This window comes from Scheffersomyces coipomensis, assembly GCF_036884675.1.
Source record: "Scheffersomyces coipomensis strain NRRL Y-17651 chromosome Unknown DFJ63scaffold_6, whole genome shotgun sequence".
Taxonomy (NCBI): domain Eukaryota; kingdom Fungi; phylum Ascomycota; class Pichiomycetes; order Serinales; family Debaryomycetaceae; genus Scheffersomyces; species Scheffersomyces coipomensis.
Genome location: NW_027042897.1, coordinates 1102908 through 1125301, shown reverse-complemented (window position 1 = coordinate 1125301; position 22394 = coordinate 1102908). Strand labels below are relative to the sequence as shown.

Genomic DNA, 22394 nt, shown 5'->3' with positions numbered 1-22394 from the left:
AGTGATGATCTTTTTTTAAATATTTTTTTTATGATAAATTTTTTGTACATAATGAATAGGTATATATAACTACTTTAATAGACAATAATAATGCCCCCAAGAAGAAGATTTGATAAAAAGAACGCTAAGACGTTCAGTGTGGTTCACAGAGCTCATGATGATGCATTATTTTACGATGAAGATGCATCTGCACATGTTTTAGTGCCGGTTTCTCAGAAGCAAGCATCTCAGAAAAGTTCATATACAGCTCAAGATTTAAAGCTGAAGTTAACAAAAGAAGAATTAGATACCGTCAGAGAGAATGAAGGGTTAGCTGCTCAATATGGTATCTTCTTCGATGATTCCAAATATGATTATATGCAACATTTAAAGCCTATTGGTGAAAGTCAAGATGCTGTATTTATAAGTGCAAAGGATCAAGTTCAATCAAAACCTAAAACTAATATAGAGGATCTTTTTAAAGATCAACTACCTTCTGAAGACAAAATAAAGCCAAGTGCCGATTATACTGAGAATATACCAAAAGAATTACAAGGATTTAATCCAAATATGGATCCAAGATTAAGAGAAGTTCTTGAAGCTTTGGATGATGAAGCATACTTAGAAGAAACAGAAGATGGTGTAGATTTAGATGATATTCTTAAGTCTGGAGGTGTAGATAACGAAAGTGATTATTATGAATACCTGGACGAAGATTATGATGAATGGGATTTGGATAATTATGAAGAAGAATATGATGAAAAATATGGAGAAGAAAGTGCAGATGCGCTTTATAATGAAGGAGAAGCACCATCAGAATTGAAAGGAGAAAATATCGTCGTAGATAATCAATGGCAAAATGACTTTATGAAATTTAAAAAACAAAGTAAGAATGATAAGAATGACTGGGACTCTGATGATGATTTTGGAAGTGAAAATGAGAATGAGAAAGAAGTTGAAGAGGAAGATAAATTAGCCGAGTTACCACAAATACAGCCCAAAAAGAAATCGGGAACTAAAGCCAGAAAGAAGAAGGGGGCAATGACTGATACTACATCATTCTCCATGTCATCTTCTGCATTATTCAGAACAGAAGGATTGACATTACTTGATGATCGTTACGAACAATATTCTAAACGTTATTCAAAAGATGAAGAAAAAGTTCCAGAAAAGTTTGATATGACTAAAGAAAGAGGAGATTTCGAAGACATGTTAGATGATTTCCTTGATAATTATGAACTTGAAAGTGGTGGAAGAAAACTAGCAAAGAAAAATGAAGAAGCAACGAAATTGAAAGAAGCTGCTCAATCTGTTTCTCGTAGTACAAAGACAGCCAAAAAGAAGGACATAAATTCAGCATTTTCAAAATTACAGATTTAGGTTATAGTTATAACTAGTAATAATAATACATTATTTATAAAGGAAAACCCTAAGGTTGTAGTACGATTTAATATAAGAAGCTTGTATTACTTTAATTTCAAAAATAAGATCACGTGACCAATTACCAAACAAAAATTATTTAAAATTTTTTTTTATTACAATAAGAAGAAGAAGACATAGAAGGCGTCCATATTGGTAACATCCTATATTGATTAACATACATTCAATCAATATATCTACAACAAAGTCAAAATACGGTTCTATTCACGAATCCTACTTGTTATTATTTTCTCCATCTATTTTGGCTATTTATCTATTCGCTACGGTTTCACGGGGAGTCACGCTAAGATGGCTACACAAAGTAATGTCAATACATCCATTTCAAGGGTATATGCTGATGTTTTATCAACGAAACCTCAAGCATTCTGGAATTATGATGATTTAAATATCAAATGGAATTCTCAAGATAATTACGAAATAGTAAAGAAATTGGGAAGAGGTAAATATTCTGAAGTCTTCTTAGGTATTGATTTAACGAAAGGAGATAAAGTTGTCATAAAGGTATTAAAACCAGTAAAGAGAAAGAAGATCAAGAGAGAAATATCGATCTTAAAGAACTTAGTTGAAGGTCCAAATATTGTTTCTTTACTTGATGTGGTTCGAGAACCTCAACTGAAAACCCCAGGTTTAATATTTGAACATGTTAATAATGTTGATTTCAGAACATTATATCCTACATTCAATGATTATGATATAAGGTTCTATATGTATGAGTTGTTAAAAGCTTTAGATTATTCACATTCCATGGGAATTATGCATAGAGATGTGAAACCACATAATGTTATGATAGATCACGAAAAGAAAACCTTAAGATTAATCGATTGGGGGTTAGCTGAATATTATCATCCTGGAACCGAATACAATGTAAGAGTAGCTTCACGTTATTTCAAAGGTCCTGAGTTATTAGTTGATTTCAGATTATATGATTATTCATTAGATTTATGGTCTTATGGTTGTATGTTAGCATCAATGGTGTTCATGAAAGAACCATTCTTTCATGGAAAGTCCAATACTGATCAATTAGTACAGATTGTAAGAGTGTTGGGATCAAATAGTTTAAACAAATATCTTGAGAAATATGGCTTAACCCTTAGTGATGAATATGAAGATATAGGTTATTACAATAGAAAACCATGGGAAAGATTTGTAAATGATAATAATCAACACTTGGTTTCAACTGAGTTCATTGATTTCATCGACAAATTATTAAGATATGATCATCAAGAAAGATTAACTGCCAAAGAAGCTATGGATCATCCATATTTCGATCCAATTAGGGAAGAAGCAAATAAATAAATAAGTAAGTAATTTAGATTTCATATCATATCATATCATAATTGTAAATATATATATAGTAATAGAAAAAAGGGTGGGTGCGGAATCTTCCATGAAATTCTATGAACAGAATATTTTAAATTTTTCAGATTTTGATAATTGTAATTCCATACTATTTGTTGTAGGAAAAGTGAATTAAACATAGGTTTACTAATCTAAGATAAGATTAAAATGAGTAATTCAATAGTTTACTTTGACGTTACCGCCAATGGCGAAGATAAGGGAAGAATTGTGTTTGAATTGTTTAATGATGTTGTTCCAAAGACTGCTGAGAATTTTAGAGCTTTATGTACTGGTGAAAAGAGGGTATCACCAAAATCTGGAAAACCACTTCATTATAAAGGGTCAATATTTCATCGTATCATAAAGGATTTTATGTGTCAAGGTGGTGATTTCACTCATGGTACTGGTATTGGTGGTGAATCAATTTATGGAGAAAAGTTTGAAGATGAAAACTTTAAATTAACTCATGATCAACCATTCTTATTATCCATGGCCAATGCTGGTCCAAATACCAATGGATCTCAATTCTTCATCACTACTGTTCCAACTCCACATTTGAATGGAAAACATGTTGTGTTTGGTAAAGTTATTCAAGGTAAGTCCATTGTTAGAAAATTGGAAAGATGTGATAAAGGTGAAAACGATAAACCAGTTGAAGATTGGATAATAAATGATTGTGGAGAATTACCCAGTACTTATGAACCAGTTTCTGGTGTTACTAATGATGAGTTCGGTGATATTTATGAAGAAGTTCTCACTGATAATGATACTATTGATGTTAATGATCCTCAATCTGTATTCAAAGCTGTCACCTCCATAAAAGACATAGGTACTAAACTTTTAAAAGAAGGTAATTTAGAAAAATCTTTAGAGAAATATACCAAAGCTTCTAGTTTCTTAAGTGATTACTTCCCCGAAGATTTATCTAAAGAGGATTTAGAAACAGTTGTTAATTTAAAAATCAGTTGTTTCTTAAACACTGCATTAGTGGCTTTAAAGTTAAATGATGGAAAGAAGACTATAGATGCTGCTAATAGTGCCTTAGAAATAGAAGAAATCGAAGATAAATCAAAGGCTAAAGCCTTATATCGTAAAGGTATGGGTTATCTTTTAGCCAAAGATGAAGAATCTGCTCAAAAAGCTTTAGAAGAAGCCTTAACCATACAACCAAACGATGCCTCTATATTAAAAGGACTTCAAGATGTCAAACTTAAGATCAAAGTTCGTAAAGAAAAGCAAAAGAAGGCTATGTCAAAGTTCTTCTCTTAGATCTAACCGAACTGTACTCAAATTTACCATAGTTTAGTTAAGTAAAAGTTTGTATCACGCGTAAATATTAGCACCATTTTTTTTTTTTTCGAAATTTTCCGTATTCTCGCCACATTGAAAAATGAAAAATACACCAAATTATCAACATATCTATTATGCTTACTCTTTGTGTTTAAACCTTGATCCATCAGCTTGCTATAAGTTTTTGGAAAACTTATTTAAAGTATCGAAGTTGCATCTATTAGATTCTGGTGAAGCCATATAAACCCTTTTATTGATATATCATTTCCCTTTGCGTTCCAGCAAACCTTTTAAAATTTTTTTAAATTGGATATTCCAAATATATCTCAAATAAGTTTCATATAAAGAATCATCAATATGAGTCGTCAATTTCCATACTCAAGTGCTCCACTTCGTTCTGTTAAAGAGGTACAATTTGGTTTATTATCTCCAGAAGAGGTTCGTGCTATTTCTGTAGCTAAGATTGAATATCCTGAAACCATGGACCAATCAACCAAAAAACCAAGAGAAGGAGGGTTAAATGATCCAAGATTAGGTTCCATCGATAGAAATTTCAGATGTCAAACTTGTGGTGAAGATATGACTGAGTGTCCGGGTCATTTTGGTCATATTGAATTAGCTAAACCTGTGTTTCATATTGGTTTTATTCCTAAAATTAAAAAAGTTTGTGAATCCATTTGTATGCACTGTGGAAAACTTTTATTGGATGAATCAAATCCAGCTATGGCACAAGCTATCAGAATAAGAGATCCTAAAAAGAGATTTAATGCTGTTTGGGCTCTTTGTAAACAAAAGAATGTATGTGAAACCGATATAAATGAAGATGGAACTATAACCGGTAGAGGTGGTTGTGGTCACACTCATCCTACTATCCGTAGAGATGGTTTAAAGTTATGGGGTACATGGAAACAAGCAAAAGGTTTCGAAGAAGGAGAACAAGCCGAGAAAAGAATTTTAACTCCATCCGAAATCCTTAATGTCTTTAAGCATATTAGTCCATTGGATTGTTATAGATTAGGTTTTAATGAAGATTATGCTAGACCAGAATGGATGTTAATAACTGTCTTACCTGTTCCTCCTCCTCCAGTTAGACCAAGTATTGCTTTCAATGATACTGCAAGAGGTGAAGATGATTTAACTTTCAAATTAGCGGACGTTATTAAAGCCAATATAAACGTACAAAGATTAGAAATGGATGGTTCTCCTCAACATGTTATCAGTGAATTCGAGTCTTTACTTCAATTCCACGTTGCCACATATATGGATAACGATATTGCAGGTCAACCTCAAGCTCTTCAAAAAACTGGTCGTCCAATTAAATCTATCAGAGCCAGATTAAAGGGTAAAGAAGGTAGATTAAGAGGTAATCTTATGGGTAAGCGTGTTGATTTTTCAGCTCGTACAGTTATTTCTGGTGATCCAAATCTTGATTTAGATCAAGTTGGTGTTCCGATTTCTATTGCCAGAACCTTAAGTTATCCAGAAATTGTCACTCCATATAATATTCATCGTTTAACAGAATACGTCCGTAATGGTCCGAACGAACATCCTGGTGCCAAATATGTTATAAGAGATACTGGTGATCGAATTGATTTAAGATATAACAAGAGAGCAGGAGATATCGCTTTACAATACGGATGGAAAGTTGAACGTCATTTAATGGATAACGATCCAGTGTTATTTAATCGTCAACCTTCTTTACATAAAATGTCTATGATGGCACATAGAGTTAAAGTTATGCCTTACTCTACATTCAGATTAAATTTATCTGTTACTTCACCTTATAATGCCGATTTCGATGGTGATGAAATGAATTTACATGTCCCACAATCACCTGAAACCAGAGCTGAATTATCAGAAATTTGTGCTGTTCCTTTACAAATTGTTTCTCCTCAATCCAATAAACCAGTCATGGGTATTGTGCAAGATACTTTATGTGGTGTTCGTAAAATGACATTGAGAGATATCTTCATAGAATATGATCAAGTTATGAATATGTTATATTGGATTCCTAACTGGGATGGTGTTATTCCACCTCCTGTTATCACAAAACCTAAGTTTTTGTGGAGTGGTAAACAAGTCTTATCTATGGCAATTCCAAAAGGTATTCATTTACAAAGATTTGACGGTGGTAAAGATTTATTAAGTCCACAAGATACTGGTATGTTAATCGTTGATGGTGAAATCATGTTTGGTGTTGTAGATAAAAAGACTGTTGGTGCCACAGGTGGTGGTTTAATCCATACCGTTATGAGAGAAAAAGGACCACAAGTCTGTGCCCAATTATTCAGTTCTATCCAAAAAGTGGTCAACTATTGGTTACTTCATAATGGTTTTTCTATTGGTATTGGTGATACAATTGCTGATAGTTCTACCATGAAAACTGTTTCATCTACTATTAGAGAAGCTAAACAAAAAGTTCAAGAAATTATTTTGGATGCTCAACAAAATAGATTAGACCCAGAACCAGGTATGACATTAAGAGAATCTTTCGAACATAATGTATCTCGTGTATTAAATCAAGCTCGTGATACCGCAGGTCGTTCTGCAGAAATGAATTTAAAAGATATCAATAACGTGAAACAAATGGTTACATCAGGTTCCAAAGGTTCCTTTATTAATATTTCCCAAATGTCGGCTTGTGTAGGTCAACAAATTGTTGAAGGTAAAAGAATTCCATTTGGTTTTGCCGATCGTACCTTACCACATTTCACTAAGGATGATTATTCTCCAGAATCAAAAGGTTTTGTGGAAAACTCTTATTTGAGAGGTTTAACCCCTCAAGAATTCTTTTTCCATGCTATGGCTGGTAGAGAAGGTCTTATTGATACAGCTGTGAAGACTGCCGAAACTGGTTATATTCAACGTCGTTTGGTTAAAGCCTTAGAAGATATTATGGTTCATTATGATGGTACAACTAGAAATTCGTTAGGTGATATCATTCAATTCATTTATGGTGAAGATGGTATTGATGGTACCCAAGTCGAAAAACAATCACTTGATACTATTCCAGGATCCGATAAGAGTTTTGATCAACGTTATCGTATTGATCTTTTGGACGCTGAATCTTCTATTGCTGAATCATTATTGGAATCAGGTAAGGAAATCAAAGGTGATGTTAAATTACAAAGGGTTTTGGATGAGGAATTTGAACAATTATTGAAAGATCGTAAATATCTTAGAGAAGTGTGTTTTCCAAATGGTGATTTCAGTTGGCCACTTCCAGTTAATTTACGTCGTATTATTCAAAATGCTCAACAAATCTTTCATAATGGTAGATATAAGGCTTCCGATTTACGTTTAGATGAAATTGTCAACGGTGTCAGAAACTTATGTACTAAGTTATGGGTTGTTAGAGGTGATAGTGAATTGCAAGTTGAAGCACAAGCAAATGCAACTTTACTTTTCCAATGTCTTATAAGATCAAGATTAGCTTCTCGTCGTGTTATCGAAGAATTTAAGTTAAATCATGCTTCCTTTGAATGGGTAATGGGTGAAATTGAATCTCAATTCCAAAGATCTATTGTTCATCCCGGTGAAATGGTCGGTGTCGTTGCTGCTCAATCTATTGGGGAACCAGCAACGCAAATGACATTAAATACTTTCCATTATGCCGGTGTTTCTTCAAAGAATGTTACTTTAGGGGTTCCTCGTCTTAAGGAAATTCTTAATGTTGCAAAGAATATTAAGACTCCAGCTCTTACAGTATACTTAGAAAAGGATATTGCTGCTGATATTGAGAAAGCCAAGGTTGTTCAATCTGCCATTGAACATACCACCTTGAAGAATGTTACTTCATCTACTGAAATTTATTATGATCCAGATCCAAGAACTACTGTTATTGAAGAGGATTATGATACCGTTGAAGCATATTTTGCTATTCCGGATGAAAAAGTAGAAGAATCTATAGCTAACCAATCACCTTGGTTACTTCGTTTGGAATTAGATCGTGCTAAGATGTTAGATAAACAATTAACTATGGCCCAAGTTGCTGAAAAGATTTCTCAAAACTTTGGTGAAGATTTATTCGTTATTTGGTCTGATGATACTGCTGATAAATTGATTATTCGTTGTCGTGTGGTTCGTGACCCAAAGATGGATGAAGAAGCTGAATCAGAAGAAGATCAAATTTTAAAGAGTATTGAATCTCATATGTTAGATAATATTTCATTGAGAGGTATCGAAGGTATTACTAAGGTTTTCATGATGCAACATAAGACTAGTACTCCAGATGAAACGGGTGAATTCAAACAAGGTAAAGAATGGGTTTTAGAAACCGATGGTGTTAATCTTTCAGGTGTTATGGCCGTCTCAGGTGTCGATGCCAGTAGAACTTACTCCAATAATTTCATTGAAATTCTTTCTGTCCTTGGTATTGAAGCTACTAGATCCGCATTATTCAAAGAAATTCTTAATGTTATTGCTTTCGATGGTTCTTATGTTAATTATCGTCATATGGCTCTTTTGGTTGATGTTATGACTTCTCGTGGTCATCTTATGGCTATTACTCGTCATGGTATTAATAGATCTGATACTGGTGCATTAATGCGTTGTTCTTTCGAAGAAACTGTTGAAATCTTACTTGAAGCTGGTGCAGCTGCTGAATTAGATGACTGTAGAGGTATTTCTGAAAATGTGATGTTGGGTCAAATGGCTCCATTAGGTACTGGTTCATTCGATGTTATGGTTGATGACAAGATGTTACAAACTGCTCCATCTAATGCTCCTATCGTTACCGGTAATGATGTATATGTTGATGACGGTGGAAGCACTCCATATAAGGATTACAACATGGATGATGATACTGTTCAATATGAAGAAGGTGGAGGATTTTCTCCAATTCATACTGCTCAAGTTCTGGAAGGTATGGGTGGTCTTACTTCTTATGGTGGTGCTACTTCTCCTTCAGCTACTTCGCCATTTGCTTATGGTGGTACCTCACCTTCATTTGGTGGTACTTCACCTGGTTATGGTGGAACTTCTCCAGGCTATTCTCCAACTTCGCCAAGTTACTCACCAACTTCCCCATCATACTCTCCAACATCTCCATCATATTCTCCAACATCTCCATCGTACTCACCTACTTCACCTGCTTATTCACCAACTTCTCCATCATATTCACCAACTTCTCCAAGTTATTCTCCAACTTCACCATCATATTCACCAACTTCGCCAAGTTACTCTCCAACTTCACCAAGTTATTCTCCTACATCTCCATCGTACTCTCCAACATCTCCATCATATTCTCCAACCTCTCCAAGTTATTCTCCTACATCTCCAAGTTATTCTCCTACATCTCCAAGTTATTCTCCTACATCTCCATCTTATTCTCCAACTTCACCATCATACTCACCAACCTCACCATCATACTCCCCAACTTCTCCACAATACTCACCAACCTCACCTTCATATTCTCCAACCTCGCCACAGTATTCACCAACATCTCCTAGTTATAGTCCACACTCTCCACAATACTCACCTGAAGATGGTACTAAGCATGATGATGATGAAGACATTGATTAATCTTTTAGTTGTTTATACATAGATTAGTGAAAAAAAAATAGTTTAATGATAAATATATATCAATTGTAATATATCAATCGCTAAACTGTAGTTCATTGCTCTATTTTTTGCAACACTTTTTTGGACAAGAAAAAAAAGTTTGGGAAATTATAAGCCGCAAAAGATTTTTTTTATTCAGTTTAAATAACCATTCCCATGTATATCTTTTTTCTTTTATAATTGTAAATAGTTGTACCTGTGTTAATATGATTGAAACTCCTATATTATCTAGAAACTATCAATTAGAATTGGTTGCCTCTAAATATTCAGTTCAAGACCAACATATGGTGAGTCTGGGACCTCTCCCACATAAATTGAAAGAAGTAAAAGAGTTGGTGCTTTTAGTGAATACTACGTTGAATGATAACTTAGACACCTTTTTAATACCTGATATTCCAGTGAATGGTCAAATATTACATCATAATAATACATCAGTTACATATGAAGATTCTCTGCAATTCTTGTTTGATAATGCCCATAAATTCAATGACCCATCTAATCCTTTAACAATAACCTTACAATTTAGATTAGGTATCGAAGATGATGGAACTTCAATGGATGATCTATTATTAAAAGCTAATCATCTCAAATTAATCGGATGCTTTAAATTTAAGTTTTATATATTCAAAATAGTCACTCATCAAAAACTTGATAAGTTTAAGATGCCACCTGTAGAATATTATAAATATTTGAATTGTATAGGATTTAGATTTGATACTGATATTATTCCCACAATTCCATTTGAATCACGAGAAGAACTGAAACATAACTATATCAGAACTGTAAACTATCATATACCAATTACAATTTGGTGGTTATCGAAAGATCTTGAAGAGTTACACTTGGGTCAAAAAATTAGGTTACTTGGTACAAAATATGTTGATTATAAATTTCCAAAATTGGTTAATCATAGCTTTGAATGTTATGATCATGTTACAGAAAACAATTGGACTAAATTCTTTGAAAAGAATGATTCAATCAAGTGTTTAACTTTAAGGAACTTTCAAGCTGGATACTATCGTCATTTTGAAAAACTTGACAAGATCACCCTTATAGGATTTGAAACTATACTTAAAAGTGTACAGTTGAAAGGGAATTTGTGGCTGGCTAAAATGATTTACCTACATGGGGTTCCAGTGGAGTTTACTTCGGTAGCTGCCCAAAAAAGACATGTTGAAACTGAGACTCTATTCTACCTCTGGTCAACTGAAGTGACTAAAACTACTACTGACAGTCTTAAATTATTGTCGAAAGTGTACAAGTTCGAGTTGGTTGAAATTCCTTTCTTACCTTATTGTCAAACATCGTTGAAGAGCGATGCTTACCGTAGGAACTTACATAGGAATGATCATTTAGTTGAAATAATCCCCCCATCTGAATTTATATATGAAACTGTATAATCTTTATAGTTTATAAAGGAAGAACTAAAATAAATATCAATATTCTATCGTCCAATTGCATTGGATAAAGGCAGATTAACATCCAGTAGATGTAATTATTTCAAGGTTAGTTCTTTAAATCTCCAGGTCTGAAAATGGTAGATTCTAAATTCTTGGGATCAAGATCTTTCCAATCAGATAAACTTAATGGCAATGCATCAGCATTTAATTCTGGATATGTGTTATTTATAGCTTTTACGACAGATTCATAAAGAACTTTATAACCGATTGGAGTGAAATGAAGACCATCCTTAACAAATTCTTTTGCACTAGTATATTCTTTATCTGGAGTATAACTGTATGAATTATATAACTTTTCTATGGAAAGATTTCCGTATTTAGCAAAATCTTCAAATAAGTTAACAAAAGCAACTTTATTCTTGTTAGCTATTTCTTCGGCAGCTTTAGAATATTCATGATTTCTTGAATTTGAAAGTGGATCCTTTGACATTATACGTCCTCCCAGTTCAAAGAATTCTTTAGCCAATTTGCTATCATGTAAACCAGTACCAATAATAATTGGTTTGATATTTGCTTCCAAACTTAAGTTGATTAAAAAGTCTAAATTATCTTTATATCTATCAATAGGGACCGCTTGAATATCATTAAATTCATCATCAAATTGGACTGAATCATTAGTACCAAAAAAAATGGTGATTAATTTGACATTGGATTTCTCTTTATTCAATTCAGCATTCAAGATCTTTGGAAGGATTAAACGTGCTTGTTCACTATTATAACCACTATAACCTCTATTAATGACATCTAGCTTTCTAACATATAAATGTTGCAATTGAGGTTGAAGGGCAAACCCTTCTGATACATCACTGCTAAACTGAGTGATAGAGTCTCCGAAGAGAATAAATTTATCTAATAACAATTGAGACATTTGAAGGTAATTGAATTAATTGAGTGAATGAATGATTAAATGAATGAATGAATGAATAGAAATTGTTGGTTTATATATGTATATATATATGAAAACTATCACGGTGTTGAAAAATTGAACTGTTGCAACTCCTCCTCCTCGTCCTCCAAATAAGAAATAAAAGGTGTTAATAAACGGTGGTAATGTCCCCCAAATTAATAATCGATATAACATCCCTCATAATAAAGAAAATTATGGTGAATCAACAAATGCGGAAATTAAATTTAGCACCGAAGTTTCATATGGAACAAGCCCATGAACGGTTCAATACAGTACAAAGTCAGTAGTATGTAAACTTTATGGTATCAGTAGTAGATAACTTCAAAGTAGAGTACATAGAAATTAAACAGTTAAAGGAGAAATTGGAGATTATAGAACAAGTGATGAGATAAGGGAAGGGAAGGGAAGGGAAGGTGGTATACTCTTACTCTATTGTATACAGGAAGCAAGCCATCGATTACAAAATGGATCTTACCCCAGGAATGAGATTTTAATCAGGTATCTTAAGCAAAGATCTATAGCAATCAATTGTGCATCATAAACTTGACCAAAATGGTTCAACATAAGTGGTGGAAAGAGTCAACTGTATACCAAATATGGCCTGCTTCATATAAGGATTCAAATGGTGATGGGATTGGAGATATCCCGGGTATTATCTCCACTTTAGACTATTTGAAATTCTTAGGCGTAGACGTGATTTGGATAAGTCCTATGTATGATTCGCCTCAAGATGATATGGGATATGATATTTCGAATTATGAAGAGATATTTGAAAAGTATGGTACTCTACATGATATGGAGCAGTTAATAGTTGAAACTCATAAAAGAGGTATGAAACTTATGTTGGATCTTGTTATTAATCATACGTCCAGTGAACATCAATGGTTTAAGGAATCGAGATCTTCCAAACAAGATCCAAAGAGAGATTGGTATATCTGGAAACCTCCAAAATATGATTCTAATGGGATTCGTCACCCTCCTAACAATTGGGGATCTTACTTTTCAGGATCAGCTTGGAAATATGATGAATTAACTGATGAATATTATTTACATTTATTTGCTGAATCTCAACCTGATTTAAACTGGGAGAATGTTGAAACAAGAGAAGCTATTTATAAATCAGCTATCAAATTCTGGTTAGAAAAAGGAATTGATGGGTTTAGAATTGATACAGCTGGAATGTATTCTAAAGTTCAAACCTTCCAAGATGTTCCTATCACTTTCCCAGATAAAGATTTTCAACCTTGTAAGCTTTATCATCAACATGGTCCAAGGATTCATGAATTCCATAAAGAGATATATGATAGATTCATGAAACCATTCCATGCCATCTCAGTTGGAGAAGTAGGTCATTCCACTAAAGAAGAATCATTAAAATATGTCAGTGAAGAGGCTAAAGAAATGAATATGATGTTTTTATTCGATGTTGTTGAAGTTGGAGTTGATTCAAGAGATAGATTTAGATTCAAAGGTTATGATCTTATAGATTTCAAAAAGGGTATTCAATCTCAAAGTGGATTTATAGAAGGTACAGATGCTTGGTCGACAGTTTTCATTGAAAACCATGATCAACCAAGATCAATTTCAAGATTTGGAAATGATTACCCTCAATTCAGAGTTAAATCAGGTAAAGCATTAGCTGTGTTACAAACTACTTTGACTGGTACTGAATTCATTTACCAAGGTCAAGAAATTGGTATGGTTAATGTTCCGCGAGATTGGGATATTAAAGAATATAAAGATATCAATACTATTAATTATTATAAGGATAATAATTTAGATAAAAGTACGGATAAGGAGATCTTCGATGTGATTAATTTAATGGCAAGAGATAATGCAAGATCACCCGTACAATGGGATTCCAGTAAGAATGCCGGATTTACTTCTGGAATTCCTTGGACAAGAGTTCATGATAATTATCGCGATGTCAATGTGGCAAATCAAAAGAAAGATCCTAATTCGATTCTTCATTTCTGGAAGAAAGCATTAGAATTAAGAAAGAAATATAAAGATTTGTTCATTTATGGAAAATTTGAAATTATCGATATAGATAATCCTGATGTTTTCTCATTCTTGAAAATTAATGATAAAGGTGAAAAGGCTTATATTAGTATTAATTTTACACCTAAAACTATACCATTTACAAACTTATTAACAAATGAAACTATCACTTTGATACTTTCAAATTGTGATGAAAAATTTAACGAACAAATAATGACGCCGTACGAAGCAAGGATTTACCTTGTCAATTTAACATGAAAAGACTTTTAATGAATTATGAATGAACTAAAAGAGAAAAATAAAAAGCATGAAATTTTGATATAACTAAAAAAATATATATAAATAATTAAATTAAAATAAATAAATGTACTAAAAATAAGCGTCACGACCACCTGTATAACCATCATTCAAGTATTCAATTTTATCATTAAACCAGAATCCAATCATGACCACAGCGTACATTAAGATTAAAATAAATCCTTTAAAATAATTAGATCTACCTTCAGCATAAATATATGTGAATAAGTAAATTGATATTAAAGTAGCAATAATATCCCATCTTGGAAATACTAATGAGAAAATTTGATCAACATTAACGAACCCCATATAGATTGAATAGAAAACTAAACATGGAATTTGAATTAAAACCACTTGTAAAGCATAAGCACTACCAATTTCCATCGATAATGCTACATTACCACTTACAGCAAATGAAATAGCATTTAAAAATTCAGTAGTATTAGGAACTAATGCAAAAACCGTTAAACCAAGAAATTTAGGATCTATAGGATAATTCACTAACACTGCATCCACAGTATCGACCAAAATTTCAGCAATGATGGCATATAATACAGTTGCTCCTAATAAGATAATTGTTGATTTTTTAGTGGACCAATTTGGAGCATCATGACCACCTCCACCTTCATCATGAGCTACTGGTTCAATTGGTTTGAAGGATTCATCAATCAGTTTCTTATGTTTATCTAAACTTGGAGATTGTAATGGTTTCAAAGCTGATGGAGGTAAAGTTGAAAGACGTTGAGTTATTTTACTTGATCCAGCTGGAAGTTGTAAAGGAGTTGCAAAACTTGAAACACTTGGAGATCTAAATGAATGCTCATCTTTTCTAGTTGGTGTGGGTTCATGAGTTGCCCAAATTAATGATGCATGAGTTCTTAAGGTGAAATATAATCCACAAATATAAGTAGCAAAAAGGGAAGAAGCGACAATCACTGAAAATGGTTGAATGATCTTATGATATAATATATCCAATGAAAATCCAGGTTGAACAAATCGACATTTAGTACAATCATCTTCGACATTAGTGAAATCACATGCTCTACATTTGATTTCATAAGGACCATAAATTTGATAAAATAACGATGGAGCAAACATAACCACCATAGCAAATAAGAACATAGTTGAAGAAACACCAGCTGATTGAGGATTATATTTTTGAGTTTTACGAACTAATGCACCACTACACATTGATAATCCTGGTAATAATAATACCCCACCCAAGATTGAACCAATCATTGAACCTTCAACCAATTTTCCTTTACCTTGATTTAATGCCACACAATATAAGAAGATTTCAACAATGGTTGTGAAAAAGGCATTAATAACAGCACCGACTCCCATGGATGATTGAGCTGAGATAGAAGCAACAGCTTGACCAAGAAAATAAGCCAATGGAATAATGGAAAAGAAACAAAAACAAAAGATAAAAGTTGAATCTGTAAACCAAACTTCCCATTTGAAGTTTTCTTTAAAGATATAAAAATCACAGATAACAAATGCCACGGCAGCCAATAAATTTATAAAGAAAATATTGGTACCATCAATAGTATATTTATAATAATGGAAACCACAACATCTATAAGTACATAAAATGATCAGTTGAGGTCTCTTCTTTTTAGGATGTCTTTTATAATATTCCTTTTCTATTTCAAAATCTAATGCTAATGGATGACGTCTTAAATGATCACAGATCGTACTGGTTATATTTGTCATTGGGATGGTGAACACTATAAGCCAACATAAACCACCCACAAGGTATAAAATTGGTTGTAAAATCCCATAAAAGAATAGATAAAATACAAATCTACCTGAAGACCAACTACCTCTACCAAAGAATCTAACTTTGATATCAGGGTATTCTTCTTGATCATCTTGATCATCTTGATCGTCATGTTCAAGAGCAGATTCTGGTATGCCTTGTGATTGTTGTTGTTGTTGTTGAAAATAGGTTTGATCATCACCTCCTAAAGAAGAATAAGCATCACCAAGAGGTCTACCTCTATGATCTTTCAATAAAGGTCTAGTTTCTGCACTGGCAGTATTTCTTCTTGGAGGAGCAAAAAATAATCTACCTTCTTCTTGTAATCTCCACCTTTGAAATTCCTTTAAAGTTCTACCATACAGTTCATCTTCACTTAAATAATTTTCATCTCTATTTAATAAGACAAACTTTCCAAATGGATGAAACCAATATCTTCCTAATTTTAAAAGTAATCTCACATAAGGTCTTGAAGGTCTATGAATACCTAAACCAGATGAAATGAATACTACCGTAGCACCCATTAAACAAATAATATATAAGGGTATACCAATAACAAGACTCCAAAGAATATTCGTTAAAGTAACACCCCAAAAGATTCTTTTTGGTTTTCTAGGATCAAAATCATGAATATCTTCTTCAGCTCTGGTGGCTACTGATCTTTGTTTTTTATATAATGATGGTTTCCAAATCTTAATACCGAAAGGATGAGTTTTATTAATGGCAGCTTGTCTATCTCTTAAATTTAATGATTCAATGGTTTGAGATGATTGAGAACTTCGAACTGAACCATTATCATCATCATCATTATCTTCGTCATCTTCATATCGAGAATCATTATCACCTCCACCACCAATTCCATTTGATTCATCTTCTCCCGCAACTTCTTCATATTCAATAGTATTATCGGCAATATTATCTGAATCACGTAAATTATCTAATAATTTTATATTTTCTTCAGCATCAATTAAATCCTTAGCAATGGTAGATTCTATTTGTTTAGCAGCTGTTTTATTTAATTCATCATTGGAGAGAGTGGCTGTGATTAATTTTGATCTTCTTTGATGTAAAGCTCTTAACGCATCACTATAACCCTCTAAATAATCTCTATCACTAACAATTTCAGTATTATCCTCCACATTCTCTTCATCGACATTTTCATTGACATCATCATCGACAGAATAGACCAAAGTCTGATGACTACCTGTAATTGATCCTAATCGTTTCAAATGAGGTTTTGATTTCTTTCTTTGTTTCGATACTGATTTATTCCTTACATTAGGGGTATGAATATTGGTAACACTTGAATTTCGAGAGAATTCATTGGAATTTTCAGGATGAAGAGGTAAAAGACGAGGTGATTGTTTGTAGAGTGTATTGGGAACCCCATTAGGTGGGTCCGACATCTCAATTGATCAAATTGACTATAAGTATCTTAAACGCTTTTGGTAAAGATAGAGATACCAATTTGTAATTATTGTCTCATCAAAATTTCTGTTTTTGGGGAGACAGGGCAGACAAAATTAGACTGAGAGAGAGCACTAGGTTAAGCACACAAAATGTTTAATTATGTCATTGTCATTATTGTTTAAAATTTTAGACGTTTTTTGACTTCATTACATCATTCTATATATGGGATATGTTAGACTATATATATATATATATAATGGCATATATATATGGGATATGATTTAGCTACTTCTACCTGACTAGCAGGATAATATAACTAATCACCTAATCTATAACCTTTTCCTTGGAAAGCATTATCACCACTGAACCAAGATGTATAAGGTGGGGTTGATGGACGAGGAGGATCTTCTAATTTATTTATTCTGGTGGAAGTATTACCATCATTATTATTATTAATATTGGACTGTTTAGTATTTCCATCAAAAGCAGTGGTTCTAACTGAATTATTAGTTGGATAATCCAAGAGTTTATATAACCAAATTGGAGCTTTTAAATAACCTTTATCAAAGATTGAATCATCAATAGCTTCAGAAGGATTCGATTCATTAGTAGTTCCATTAAGATGTTGAATTGTACCAACTCTTCTACCTGATTTTTGTAAATTCTTTGGATTAGCCGCACCATAAGCTCCTGGGATTAAGTTATAAATAGGTAAAGTATTTGATTGAATACATTGATAAATATATCCTCCAAAGATTCCAATTGATGTATCTAAAAATGATGTATAACCATTAACAATCAATTTAAAGAATAAATTAAATAATGGTAAATAATAAGCTTTAATTGGAACCACTCCAAGGAAATTTATAATGGAATTTTTCAGTGATCTTGACCAAATATAAGTTACACAACTTAACATCATTTGATGATGAATGGGGAAATGATTTGCATCAATAAATGCATTATAAATTAAAGTAGTTAATACAATACAAGTACCAGCCACTAATGTAAACCAAAGACAATCAGGGAAATTTCTTCTAAATTTCCCTTGATAACTTTCTAAATGATTAGCAAACGTATAAAAGAAATAAATATCTAATATAGCTTGAAAAGGTTGATCAACAAATAATCCCATAGGTAATAAAAAAGCGGTAAAGAATCGATAACTTTGTAATCCTAACCATATTACAGAATAAAGGATTTGATAATAGTTCCCATAACGAATAACTGTTTTAAGTACTTCTAATTTTTCCAATAATACTGGTAAATAACAAATCAAATCAATTGGTTGAATCAATTTTAATGAATTGGCAAAACAAACGATAACAGTTGTGATAGTGAAGAATCGAGTAACAGGAGGAATATTCCTTATATTGTCAGCCAAAGATTGTGATGGATTGGTCATATTGATGGAAGTTGTTGTACTATATATGATCTATCTGTTTATATGTATACGTTGTTACTTAATCGATGGCAATTTCCTTCTTGTCCTTGGTATCCTTGGTATCCTTCCTTTCTAGTTGTAAACGTAATTCAGTTCCAATTTCAATTTTTGCCCTTTGACCATTTTCAGTCAGTGCGGGTGAGACACACAAATTGACAATGGAAAATTTACAGTAAACAAAAAATTGTAATGGATGAAAGAAAGAAAGAACTACTCATCATCATCACCACTACAACTATCAACCAACTCATAAGATGAAGTTAGTTCGTTTCTTGATGAACTTGCCTAGTTCCACAAACCAACCCATCACAGTCGAACTTAAAAATGGGAATTCCATAAGTGGACAATTATTATCCTGTTCACCACTGATGAATTTATCATTAAAGAATATTAAATTAATTCAATCATATCAAGATCCTCAATTATTGGATTATATGAATATAAGAGGAAATCAAATCAGACAAATCATTTTACCTGATGAAATCAATATTGATAATATACTAGCCAAAAGTGTTACTAAGATAAAGGGTCAAGGTGCTGGACCTGGTGCTAAACCATTACCGACAAGAGGTAGTGGAGGTCCAAGAGGGGGAAGAGGTGGTGGTCCAAGAGGAGGTGGTAGAGGTGGTTCAAGAGGAGGTAGACCTCCTCCAAGAGCCTTTTAAAGATGTTGTTGTAATTTTATTCTGTTAATCAACATATATGTATTATAGGTCATCGTTTTTTTAGTTTTACGTTTTTAATGAAGTTACTAGTTTTTTTACTCTAATTCAGCATTTATATCAATAGATAGATATATATATATATTCTTAATACACAAGTGAGTTTAGGTTTGTTCTATGTACAATAATTATGACGTGAAGTGAAATGAAATGAAAGTATGAATGTTTTTTGGAGACTAATACCAAGTCTTTTGTTTGGCTTGTCTCTTTTGAAGTTGTTTCTTATAACTTGGTCTAGCAGCAACAATAATATCATCCATATTAGCAATAGCTTCCTTTCTAACTTCCAATTTATCTTCAAATTCTCTTTCCCATTTCCTTTTCTTTTGACTTAACACACCTCTCATCCAATTCTTATCATTATATTTCTCTTCATAAAATTTACGAGGTAAAGGAGGTAATAAATCTTGTATACCGAATTTCTTTGCCATTTTAAAAAGATCTGCTGATCTTCTTAATGAAAATTTAGGTCCTTGCCATTTCCCTGATTCAGGATTCTTATTTGGTAAAAATGGATTTAAATGAGGATCAGTTATAACTGATGGTTTGACTGAGTATTCAGCATATGGTCTTGGAGGAAACTTTATAAAGAAGTTGTGTAATTTCTGAGGAAGTTTACTAAATGCTTCCTTTGATGTTAATGACATGGTCGTTGGCTATAGTTTATTCTTCTAATCCAAATCCAATTATGGTGATTTTTCAATATTGATTAACATTAAATATTTTTTTTTTTCAAAATGGGTGAAGAAAAAGATTTTTTGGTGATAATTGTTATGTACAGGAATATTCATGATTTCTACAAATAAACTTAGTTGCAAATTAATTAAAGTATAATTATATTCAAATAAATCTATAAAGGGAAAAGGTGGTATTAAAAGCAAACTATTGTGCTTTTTATATTATTAAGAATCAAATTAGAATTTTTAAGTATGTAAAAAAAGAAACAGAACACAATGTATGTATGTAAAGAAACTTAATTAATTTATTCAGGTCCATCAATGATACATTTAACAGCACCACTTCCAGCTCTAACTAAATCATAAGCTTTAATAGCATCATTGAAGGAGAATCTATGGGTGATTAAAGCTTCGAAATCAATTGGAGCTTTATCTTTACCATTTTTATAATTAGTATCAAGAATACCAACAGCAGTTTTATAATCATTAAAACCATATCTGAAAGAACCAAATAAAGTTAATTCTTTAGTAGCAAATTCAGTAATTGGGAATTTAACTGGACCTGGAGCATTACCAACTTGAACAAATCTACCTCCTTGAGCTAAAATATGAACCCCAGTATTAATACATGGTTCAGCACCAGTACATTCTAATACCACGGTTGGTTCATTATCATCAAAAGCTTTTAACAAGTTTTTATAATCACCACCAGTCTTGGAGTTGAAAGTATGAGTGGCAACACCAATATCTTTAGCCATTTGTAATTTATTATCAAAAATATCAATAACAATAACAGCAACAGCTCCAAATGATTTAGCAGCAGCAGCAGCTAATAAACCAACTGGACCAGCACCGAAAACAGCCACTTTATCACCAAATCTGATGGAACCTAATTTGGAAGCATGAACACCAACAGTTAAAGGTTCAACCATAGCCCCTAATTCTAAACTAACATGATCAGGTAATTTAACTAAGAAATCTTCTGGACTTTTAAAATATTTACATAAAGTTCCTGGAGGATTTGGTTCACCATCAGTTGAGTTTGGAGTGGCAGCAAAACACATATGAGGACATAAGTTATAATGACCTGATTTATAAGCATCACTTAATCTTGATGGAATACCCGGTTCAATAGCAACTTTATCACCAACTTTAACACTGGTAACTTTTGAACCAATTTGAGTAACAATACCAGAAGATTCATGACCTAAAACCATTGGTTTGGTTAACACGAAATGACCGATTTTACCATGAGCATAATAATGGATATCGGAACCACAAATACCGGTTTTTTTAACTTCAACTATAACTTCATTTGATTCAGTTATTTCTGGAGCTTCATAAGTTTCGAATGAAATATCATCGATTTTGTTAAGAACTAAAGATGGATTAGCAACCATTGTGAATAAGAATTTAGATTAGACTATGATTTAGAGAAATAAGAAGAAGAAAAGAAAGAGGAATAACAAAATTATTTAAATAAAAAATTGGAAAATTGGAAAATGGTTTAAATATAAATAAAAAAAAGTTGAATGATAAATAGTTAGAGGAAGAGAATATGGGGAAGTTTATCCACCATCAAAATTAATGCGTCCGCTGCCACTCACTCACTAAAAATGTGTGTTCAGTGTTTACCTTCTTCGTTAAAAATTTAATTAAAAAAATTCATCTCACTATTTAATTCAACACTAAAAATTTCTTAATAGTGAACGCCTTTGGAATTCTCAATGTGTTGCATATCTTATTTGTTTGTATATGTATCAGGTCTTGCCGGATAGTCTACTTATTACGTTCATGATCTTCATTATCTTTTACCTTCTATTTCTGCTGGGGGTTTAATTATTAATAGAAATTAGTTAGTTAGGGTTTGATTCCCCCATATTTTTTGTTTAAGCTTTTTATTTACAGTTCAAAATTTCGGAAGAAATCAAAAATTAAAAAAAATTAAAATAAAATAAAAAAAAAAAAATTAATTTATTTATTTTTAATTTTTCGTCTTGACCTTTCTTTCTTTAATGTGTACAGTATACATAAAGTTTTTCCATATGTCGTTTTGATAGACCTCTAGCATCTGAAAAAAGTCGTTACCATCGTATAGTATTTAC

At 32.4% G+C, this 22394-nt stretch overlaps 12 protein-coding genes across 12 annotated transcripts; 7 read left to right on the top strand and 5 right to left on the bottom strand. All coding sequences in view use genetic code 12, as the record gives it.

Moving 5' to 3' along the window:
• Window positions 1-90: 90 nt before the first annotated feature.
• LTV1 (Ltv1p) lies at window positions 91-1359 on the top strand (the record flags this gene model as incomplete). The annotated part of the gene is made up of 1 exon (XM_064908514.1): window positions 91-1359. One exon carries the CDS (start codon window positions 91-93, stop codon window positions 1357-1359), a length of 1269 nt encoding a protein of 422 aa, XP_064760704.1.
• Window positions 1360-1707: 348 nt separating this feature from the next.
• On the top strand, window positions 1708-2715 carry CKA1 (casein kinase 2 catalytic subunit; the record flags this gene model as incomplete). Its single annotated transcript, XM_064905255.1, has 1 exon — window positions 1708-2715. One exon carries the CDS (start codon window positions 1708-1710, stop codon window positions 2713-2715), a length of 1008 nt encoding a protein of 335 aa, XP_064760703.1.
• Window positions 2716-2828: 113 nt separating this feature from the next.
• Window positions 2829-4187, top strand: CPR6 (peptidylprolyl isomerase). The gene has a single exon (XM_064907220.1). The coding sequence runs from the start codon at window positions 2926-2928 to the stop codon at window positions 4024-4026; it is 1101 nt and encodes a 366-aa protein (XP_064760702.1). The 5' UTR covers window positions 2829-2925; the 3' UTR covers window positions 4027-4187.
• Window positions 4188-4215: 28 nt separating this feature from the next.
• RPO21 (DNA-directed RNA polymerase II subunit RPB1) lies at window positions 4216-9693 on the top strand. Its single transcript, XM_064904210.1, has 3 exons — window positions 4216-9110; window positions 9174-9278; window positions 9321-9693. The coding sequence occupies exons 1-3, from the start codon at window positions 4405-4407 to the stop codon at window positions 9568-9570; spliced, it is 5061 nt and encodes a 1686-aa protein (XP_064760701.1). The 5' UTR covers window positions 4216-4404; the 3' UTR covers window positions 9571-9693.
• Window positions 9694-9815: 122 nt separating this feature from the next.
• DFJ63DRAFT_337226 (uncharacterized protein) lies at window positions 9816-11009 on the top strand (the record flags this gene model as incomplete). Its single annotated transcript, XM_064908513.1, has 1 exon — window positions 9816-11009. The coding sequence occupies one exon, from the start codon at window positions 9816-9818 to the stop codon at window positions 11007-11009; it is 1194 nt and encodes a 397-aa protein (XP_064760700.1).
• Window positions 11010-11115: 106 nt separating this feature from the next.
• Window positions 11116-11937, bottom strand: IAH1 (isoamyl acetate-hydrolyzing esterase; the record flags this gene model as incomplete). The annotated part of the gene is made up of 1 exon (XM_064906495.1): window positions 11116-11937. One exon carries the CDS (start codon window positions 11935-11937, stop codon window positions 11116-11118), a length of 822 nt encoding a protein of 273 aa, XP_064760699.1.
• A 591-nt stretch (window positions 11938-12528) lies between these two features.
• MAL2 (oligo-1,6-glucosidase IMA1) lies at window positions 12529-14235 on the top strand (the record flags this gene model as incomplete). The annotated part of the gene is made up of 1 exon (XM_064905221.1): window positions 12529-14235. One exon carries the CDS (start codon window positions 12529-12531, stop codon window positions 14233-14235), a length of 1707 nt encoding a protein of 568 aa, XP_064760698.1.
• Window positions 14236-14290: 55 nt separating this feature from the next.
• DFJ63DRAFT_222120 (uncharacterized protein) lies at window positions 14291-17602 on the bottom strand. The gene has a single exon (XM_064904201.1). The coding sequence runs from the start codon at window positions 17440-17442 to the stop codon at window positions 14347-14349; it is 3096 nt and encodes a 1031-aa protein (XP_064760697.1). The 5' UTR covers window positions 17443-17602; the 3' UTR covers window positions 14291-14346.
• Window positions 17603-18998, bottom strand: DFJ63DRAFT_221912 (uncharacterized protein). The gene has a single exon (XM_064904187.1). The coding sequence runs from the start codon at window positions 18849-18851 to the stop codon at window positions 17763-17765; it is 1089 nt and encodes a 362-aa protein (XP_064760696.1). The 5' UTR covers window positions 18852-18998; the 3' UTR covers window positions 17603-17762.
• A 146-nt stretch (window positions 18999-19144) lies between these two features.
• DFJ63DRAFT_315128 (mRNA splicing protein) lies at window positions 19145-19555 on the top strand (the record flags this gene model as incomplete). Its single annotated transcript, XM_064906494.1, has 1 exon — window positions 19145-19555. The coding sequence occupies one exon, from the start codon at window positions 19145-19147 to the stop codon at window positions 19553-19555; it is 411 nt and encodes a 136-aa protein (XP_064760695.1).
• A 116-nt stretch (window positions 19556-19671) lies between these two features.
• DFJ63DRAFT_222117 (mitochondrial 54S ribosomal protein mL59) lies at window positions 19672-20426 on the bottom strand. The gene has a single exon (XM_064904200.1). It carries the CDS (start codon window positions 20257-20259, stop codon window positions 19789-19791), a length of 471 nt encoding a protein of 156 aa, XP_064760694.1. The 5' UTR covers window positions 20260-20426; the 3' UTR covers window positions 19672-19788.
• A 168-nt stretch (window positions 20427-20594) lies between these two features.
• Window positions 20595-21689, bottom strand: XYL2 (L-iditol 2-dehydrogenase; the record flags this gene model as incomplete). The annotated part of the gene is made up of 1 exon (XM_064907530.1): window positions 20595-21689. One exon carries the CDS (start codon window positions 21687-21689, stop codon window positions 20595-20597), a length of 1095 nt encoding a protein of 364 aa, XP_064760693.1.
• Between the last annotated feature and the right edge of the window lie 705 nt (window positions 21690-22394).